General features: G+C 40.6%; 2 protein-coding genes across 2 annotated transcripts in view; both read right to left on the bottom strand.

Annotated features, from left to right (window-relative positions):
* LOC306826435 (inositol monophosphatase 1-like) overlaps positions 1–8494 on the bottom strand; it is a 60583-nt gene that overhangs the window by 46949 nt on the left and 5140 nt on the right. The gene's annotated exons all lie outside the window — the stretch shown is intronic.
* The window catches only part of LOC306826433 (protein disulfide-isomerase tmx3a-like), a 9513-nt gene continuing 1838 nt past the window's right edge, over positions 820–8494 (bottom strand). The window contains exons 3-16 of the mRNA XM_079347763.1: positions 8424–8466; positions 7853–7976; positions 7641–7686; positions 7461–7541; positions 6786–6885; positions 6613–6690; positions 4004–4070; positions 3698–3796; positions 3174–3228; positions 3039–3092; positions 2469–2525; positions 1251–1380; positions 1106–1174; positions 820–1027 (exon numbers count right to left, since the gene is read on the bottom strand). Of these exons, the coding sequence (XP_079203889.1) occupies positions 836–1027; positions 1106–1174; positions 1251–1380; positions 2469–2525; positions 3039–3092; positions 3174–3228; positions 3698–3796; positions 4004–4070; positions 6613–6690; positions 6786–6885; positions 7461–7541; positions 7641–7686; positions 7853–7976; positions 8424–8466 (1195 nt within the window). The 3' untranslated portion in view covers positions 820–835. The remainder of the gene's footprint in view (positions 1028–1105; positions 1175–1250; positions 1381–2468; positions 2526–3038; positions 3093–3173; positions 3229–3697; positions 3797–4003; positions 4071–6612; positions 6691–6785; positions 6886–7460; positions 7542–7640; positions 7687–7852; positions 7977–8423; positions 8467–8494) is intronic.

The raw sequence follows: 8494 nt of genomic DNA, 5'->3' as shown, positions 1-8494 counted from the left end.
GCTGTAAAGTTGGACATTTTAACATAGAGCTCTATGGAGACTGACTCACTGCAGGAGACAGACTCTAGTGGACACTGGAGGAACTGCAGCTGTAAAGTTGGACATTTTAACATAGAGCTCTATGGAGACTGACTCACTGCAGGAGACAGACTCTAGTGGACACTGGAGGAACTGCAGCTGTAAACATGTTTATTTTAACATTGAGCTCTATGGAGACTGACTCACTGCAGGAGACAGACTCTAGTGGACACTGGAGGAACTGCAGCTGTAAAGTTGGACATTTTAACATAGAGCTCTATGGAGACTGACTCACTGCAGGAGACAGACTCTAGTGGACACTGGAGGAACTGCAGCTGTAAAGTTGGACATTTTAACATAGAGCTCTATGGAGACTGACTCACTGCAGGAGACAGACTCTAGTGGACACTGGAGGAACTGCAGCTGTAAAGTTGGACATTTTAACATAGAGCTCTATGGAGACTGACTCACTGCAGGAGACAGACTCTAGTGGACACTGGAGGAACTGGAACTAGTTTTTTGTACTCTGTATTGTGATATTTTTTCAGTAATGGGCACTGGGGCCTGTCCCCCTGTTTGTCTGTGGTGTTATATTGGCAGTGACCGGAGTAGGAGCTCTCTCTGCTGTTTGTCTGCATCATTGTCACATCTTGATGAATGTCAAAGATACTGATTTAGCCTGTTCCTAAATATCATCAACACAATGGACTTTAACTAGAAATGGCTTTAAGTGGTTTTAATTTAATTTAGCTGATGATTCAAACTGTTTTTATTTAATTTCACATCAACATCATGTTCCTCTCTTCTTCTGTATTCTTCAGTCAGACTTTTTGTCTGTCAGTGTTTTGCTTGGCGTGAGTGCTGGAGCTAGCAGCGCGACATAGTCACTATCTTCGTCTTCACACATCGTGGGTCGTTTCTTCAGACAAAGGTAGCAGAAGACGGTGGTGAGAGCGAGCGGGAAGCCGACCAGGAAGCAGCCGAGCAGCGGCACCTGGGTGAACACGGGCTGCACCAAAGATAGGACGAGAGTCAGACATCACTGAAAGGAAACCAGAACCAGGTGAGCAGGAGTGACGAGACTCACCTGCAGCGTGGTCTTAACGGAGTAAACAGCTCGTCTGATTCGTTGATACAAACCGTTTCCTCCCTGAGCCTGTCAGGACAGAGTTCACACATTAACCTTTTAGAATATCAGAAGACAATTCTCCTACAAATGTGTCCTCGCTCACCTGGACACTGCCGTCCAGGACCCCGTCCAAGAAGTCCAGCAGGTGACGCTCTGTTTCCACAGTGACGAGTGGCAGGAAGTAGCCGTCATTGGACAGATTTACCACAATGAAGGAGGGAACGATGACATCACTGACGGCAAGAAACCACAACAGAATTAAATATCTTACCTGAGCCATCGGGAGTCTATGACTAGAGATGTTAGTGACTAGAGATGTCATTGACTAGAGATGTTAGTGACTAGAGCTGTCATTGACTAGAGATGTTAGTGACTAGAGATGCTAGTGACTAGAGATGTTAGTGACTAGAGATGTTAGTGACTAGAGATGTTAGTGACTAGAGCTGTCATTGACTAGAGATGTTAGTGACTAGAGATGTTAGTGACTAGAGATGTTAGTGACTAGAGCTGTCATTGACTAGAGATGTTAGTGACTAGAGATGTTAGTGACTAGAGATGTTAGTGACTAGAGATGTCATTGACTAGAGCTGTCATTGACTAGAGATGTTAGTGACTAGAGATGTTAGTGACTAGAGATGTTAGTGACTAGAGATGCTAGTGACTAGAGATGTTAGTGACTAGAGATGTCAGTGACTAGAGCTGTCATTGACTAGAGATGTTAGTGACTAGATATGTTAGTGACTAGAGATGTCATTGACTAGAGATGTTAGTGACTAGAGATGTTAGTGACTAGAGATGTTAGTGACTAGAGATGCTAGTGACTAGAGATGTCATTGACTAGAGATGTTAGTGACTAGAGATGTTAGTGACTAGATATGTTAGTGACTAGAGATGTTAGTGACTAGAGATGTTAGTGACTAGAGATGTTAGTGACTAGAGATGTCATTGACTAGAGATGTTAGTGACTAGAGATGTTAGTGACTAGAGATGTTAGTGACTAGAGCTGTCATTGACTAGAGATGTTAGTGACTAGAGATGTTAGTGACTAGATATGTTAGTGACTAGAGATGTCATTGACTAGATATGTTAGTGACTAGAGATGTCATTGACTAGATATGTTTGTGACTAGAGATGTTAGTGACTAGAGATGTTAGTGACTAGAGATGTAATTGACTAGATATGTCATTGACTAGATATGTTAGTGACTAGAGATGTCATTGACTAGAGATGTTAGTGACTAGATATGTTAGTGACTAGAGATGTTAGTGACTAGAGATGTTAGTGACTAGAGATGTCATTGACATTGGGTTCTCAAACTTACTTCATCACAAGTCCATTAATGTATTCAGTATCCTCCATGAAACCAAAATACATGGACCTGGAATAGACAGACAGTCAGACAGACAGACAGACAGACAGACAGACAGACAGACAGACAGACAGACAGACAGACAGACAGACAGTCAGACAGACAGACAGACAGTCAGACAGACAGACAGACAGACAGACAGACAGACAGACAGACAGTCAGACAGACAGACAGACAGACAGACAGACAGACAGACAGACAGACAGACAGACAGACAGACAGACAGACAGACAGACAGACAGACAGTCAGACAGTCAGACAGTCAGACAGACAGACAGTCAGACAGTCAGACAGACAGACAGACAGACAGACAGACAGACAGACAGACAGACAGACAGTCAGACAGACAGACAGACAGTCAGACAGACAGACAGACAGACAGACAGACAGTCAGACAGACAGACAGACAGACAGACAGACAGACAGACAGACAGACAGACAGACAGACAGTCAGACAGACAGACAGACAGACAGAGAGACAGACAGACAGACAGACAGACAGACAGACAGACAGATTCTTACCTGCTATAGGTCTCTCTGTAATCAGCAGCCACTCTCTCGAGGAGATTTTTATACCTGAGCAGGTAACAGGAAACAGATCACAGATTATGTCATAGTGTTTATTTACCTTGCTATGGATGAAGGTTGGAGTCTTACCTCAGACTTTTTTCACATGACCTTTTGTCCACCAGCGCCAACGCTACCAGTTTACCTGTGAGAAAAAGAAATGAACCAATCAGCAGCTTCCTGAGCTGCAGTTCCTCTGGTGTCCACTAGATGCTGCTTCACACCAGAGAATGTATCTAATTCATTTTGTTTGTGGTCAGTCTGGTGTGTTTGAATGTTTCTGTTATTTGCATTAGAGGGCCAATGAACACGTTTGTTTCATATCTGCTAAAAATATCTGCTTACATTTGGGTCCATAAATAAAATACCTGTGCACAGTTAGTGTTTAAACTTCTGAGAGCTTACAGTGAAATGCCACCTGTTTGTGTGTGTGTTTGTTTAGAGGAATGTACTGTCGCTATTCAAAATGTACACATTAAATAAATCATCAAACTCAACCCTCCTCTCCTGTCAGACTAATTGGGGCTCAGAGTTGTGTTTAGTTGGTTGAAGTTGAAGATGATTCTGCTTGTTTACTTGAGCTGTGACATTACACTCAGGTGTGTGGACGTTACCTGTCTCACCCATGGCGTACAGCGTGTAGCTGTCGATCTTTAAGTAGTTTGGAAATCGCTCTCTGTTGATCCATGACTTCAGATCTCCTTCGACCTCCTCTAAAAAGAAAAAGACAGAACCAGAGGAGTTCACCTTAAGACCTATGAGTCCTCCTGAGGTCTCTTTCTTTATCTTTAAATGAAAAACAAAGAAAGTGTGATCTGTCCCATGATGTCTCATCAGACGTAAAGATCGAGGTCAGGATGTGTTCACAAAATATCACTGTTCACTTCACTGGAACATCAGTGGGAAGTTTTCTTTCTCACCGTTATAGCTGAAGAAGGTTCCATCTTTAAAAATCAACACAGCAGGCAGCAAGGGTGGTGAGACTGCCTGAAACAAAGACTGAAATTAACCACAGACACTGAATGCATCACAGCTGTAAACATTGGAGGTTAAACTCACTCTGCTCTGTATCTGCTTTAACCAATTAGTCCTATTGTATCTAACTGTATCCTGCTGTATCTAACTATATCTAACTGTATCTTACTGTATCCAACTGCATCCAACTGTATCTAACTGTATCCTATTGTATCCTGCTGTATCTAACTGCATCCAACTGTATCTAACTGTATCCAACTGTATCCTATTGTATCTAACTGTATCCTATTGTATCTAACTGTATCCAACTGTATCCTATTGTATCTAACTGTATCCTATTGTATCTAACTGTATCCTATTGTATCTAACTGTATCCAACTGTATCCTATTGTATCTAACTGTATCCTATTGTATCTAACTGTATCCAACTGTATCCTATTGTATCTAACTGTATCCTATTGTATCCAACTGCATCCTATTGTATCTAACTGTATCCTATTGTATCCAACTGCATCCTATTGTATCTAACTGTATCTAACTGTATCTAACTGTATCCTATTGTATCTAACTGTATCTAACTGTATCCAACTGTATCCTATTGTATCCTGCTGTATCTAACTGCATCCAACTGTATCTTACTGTATTCAACTGTATCCTATTGTATGTTACTGTATCCTGCTGTATCTAACTGCATCCAACTGTATCTTACTGTATTCAACTGTATCCTATTGTATCTAACTGTATCCTATTGTATCCAACTGCATCCTATTGTATCTAACTGTATCTAACTGTATCTTACTGTATTCAACTGTATCCTATTGTATCTAACTGTATCCTATTGTATCCAACTGCATCCTATTGTATCTAACTGTATCTAACTGTATCCTATTGTATCTAACTGTATCTAATTGTATCTAACTGCATCCTATTGTATCTAACTGTATCTAACTGTATCTAACTGCATCCTACTGTATCTAACTGTATCCAACTGCTTCCTATTGTATCTAACTGTATCCAACTGTATCCTGCTGTATCTAACTGCATCCAACTGTATCCAACTGCATCCTATTGTATCTAACTGTATCCTATTGTATCTAACTGTATCCAACTGCATCCTATTGTATCTAACTGTATCCAACTGTATCCTATTGTATCTAACTGTATCCAACTGTATCCTATTGTATCCAACTGTATCTAACTGTATCCAACTGTATCCTATTGTATCTAACTGTATCCAACTGTATCCTATTGTATCCAACTGTATCCTATTGTATCCAACTGTATCCTATTGTATCTAACTGTATCCTACTGTATCCTATTGTATCCAACTGTATCATGCTGTATCCTGCTGTATCTGACTGTTTTCTTCAGTTTGTTCTGTTTATTTTATATCCCTTTGTATCTTCCGTATCTGTCTTTGTGGTTCTTGTTTCTTGCTTTCACACCTTTGGCAGGACATCTCTGGATGTGGAGAAGATTGTATCTAACTGTATCCTATTGTATCTAACTGTATCCAACTGTATCCTATTGTATCTAACTGTATCCTATTGTATCCAACTGCATCCTATTGTATCTAACTGTATCCTATTGTATCCAACTGCATCCTATTGTATCTAACTGTATCTAACTGTATCTAACTGTATCCTATTGTATCTAACTGTATCTAACTGTATCCAACTGTATCCTATTGTATCCTGCTGTATCTAACTGCATCCAACTGTATCTTACTGTATTCAACTGTATCCTATTGTATGTTACTGTATCCTGCTGTATCTAACTGCATCCAACTGTATCTTACTGTATTCAACTGTATCCTATTGTATCTAACTGTATCCTATTGTATCCAACTGCATCCTATTGTATCTAACTGTATCTAACTGTATCTTACTGTATTCAACTGTATCCTATTGTATCTAACTGTATCCTATTGTATCCAACTGCATCCTATTGTATCTAACTGTATCTAACTGTATCCTATTGTATCTAACTGTATCTAATTGTATCTAACTGCATCCTATTGTATCTAACTGTATCTAACTGTATCTAACTGCATCCTATTGTATCTAACTGTATCTAACTGTATCCAACTGCTTCCTATTGTATCTAACTGTATCCAACTGTATCCTGCTGTATCTAACTGCATCCAACTGTATCCAACTGCATCCTATTGTATCTAACTGTATCCTATTGTATCTAACTGTATCCAACTGCATCCTATTGTATCTAACTGTATCCAACTGTATCCTATTGTATCTAACTGTATCCAACTGTATCCTATTGTATCTAACTGTATCCAACTGTATCCTATTGTATCCAACTGTATCTAACTGTATCCAACTGTATCCTATTGTATCTAACTGTATCCAACTGTATCCTATTGTATCCAACTGTATCCTATTGTATCTAACTGTATCCTACTGTATCCTATTGTATCCAACTGTATCATGCTGTATCCTGCTGTATCTGACTGTTTTCTTCAGTTTGTTCTGTTTATTTTATATCCCTTTGTATCTTCCGTATCTGTCTTTGTGGTTCTTGTTTCTTGCTTTCACACCTTTGGCAGGACATCTCTGGATGTGGAGAAGAAGTAGGTGCTAACAATCAGTTCTTCTGCCACTGATGTGAAGTTTCCCTGAAAACATAGCAGGTCAGTAGTCAGCGGAGTGTGTGTGTGTGTGTGTGTTTGTTTGTGTGTGTGTGTCTGTGTGTGTCTGCATTTGTGAGTACCTTCAGTGGTGATTTAGCCCCAACATAAACAATCATCACATCATGGCGGCTCATTGCGTGTTGAAAGAACTTCGGGCTGCTCAGGGGTCGAACCAGTGGCCTAAATGTAACAGACTGCTGTGATGTCACAATGTCACGGTGTGATGTCACAGTGTCACTGTGATGTCACAGTGTCACTGTTATGTATATGTGATCAACACTGAAAGAATCTCTGGACAGAAAATGACATTGGATTGGTGTTTATTGTCAGCACACACTGTCTCTCTTCTCACCTGCCAAGCTTTCAGAACACATAAGTTGTGATGTCACAATGTGGTGTCAATCATGAACATGTTGAATACAACTCTGATTTTGTTGTCTTGCTGATGTTCAGAGTACAGAAATGTTTTCAGTTTTATGGATTTTGATTGGAGTAGTATTTCAATAATAAGCCCCACCCCCCTGTGCTGTGACTGTCTGACGCTTGAATGACGGTGGGATGTGTTTGTCCCTTTACATTGTATCTGATCAGATTCACTTTAAAATAAAATGTGATTAAAAAACACATACAGCAGTATGCGATCAAAAGAATACTATGACATCACAACATTATGACATCACAAACCACAATCAAGTACTCTCTGGTTCTCCCTTTGTAATTATAGATGAGTGAGTGTAACAGTGGTGCTCTCTCACCCTCCCACTCTGTCAGCAAAGTCCATGATCCCGTCTTTGGTTCTGGGTCCTGAGTAATTATACTTTACATCCTTCTTCAGCCTGCAACACAAAAGAAGTCAGCTGACCCTCAGGTGACCTATAAAAACAGCACGTACAAAAATATCATTGTATGTGTTGTTTGTGCACATGTGGACTCACATAAGGATGGCTGGATAACCTTTGACCCTGAACTCTTTGGCCAAACCTGAAAAAAACAATATCAACACAGACCTTTGACCCCTGACATCACTCTCAGTGTTTCCATGGAAACATTTTATGTCATGTTTTTAGTAAACTACAGGCAATAATTATGATGTAGGAGACACTGTTTATAGAAGTAGGTTATTGCTTTTATTTTGAAAGGGTCTGACCTGGGCTGGATGTGGCGTCTGATTTTCCAACATTGACGGGCGAGCCGAGACTCTTCAGCTCTGAACCGATCTGATGCCAAACTGGATCCAGCTGTTTACAGAACGAACACCAGGGGGCGTAAAACTGCACACACACACACACAGAGCAGAGCAGTGTCAGCACACACACACACACACACACACACACACAGACACACACACACAGACAGACTAACAAACACGCACAAAACTAGTCTCATGGCAGGACACCCAATTGGCAGAAACCTGCCGTCTCTTCAGGTCTCTGAGGACACCTGATCATCTGTCCTCAAGCCACCTGTTAATCATCGGGCCAGCACTAATATGTGCTTACATCATCAGAGGCGGAGTCAAACACAGAACAATGTGACATATGTCCTGAGACCCCACCTCTCAACTATCCAATACCTGATCAATCAGTCCGACTAATCAATACCTGATCAATCAGTCCGACTAATCAATACCTGATCAATCAGTCCGACTAATCAATACCTGATCAATCAGTCTGACTAATCAATACCTGATCACTTGAAAACAATCAATGTGGACATACTTTGATGAGCCAGATGTCATCTGCTGCTCTCGTCTCCATGAAGCTGTGAAAACACACACGCACACACACAC

The sequence above is a fragment of the Symphodus melops genome, assembly GCF_947650265.1.
Source record: "Symphodus melops genome assembly, chromosome: 7".
In the NCBI taxonomy this organism is placed as follows: domain Eukaryota; kingdom Metazoa; phylum Chordata; class Actinopteri; order Labriformes; family Labridae; genus Symphodus; species Symphodus melops.
Note: the sequence above shows the minus strand (reverse complement) of the source record. Positions and strands in the feature narration are given on the sequence as shown.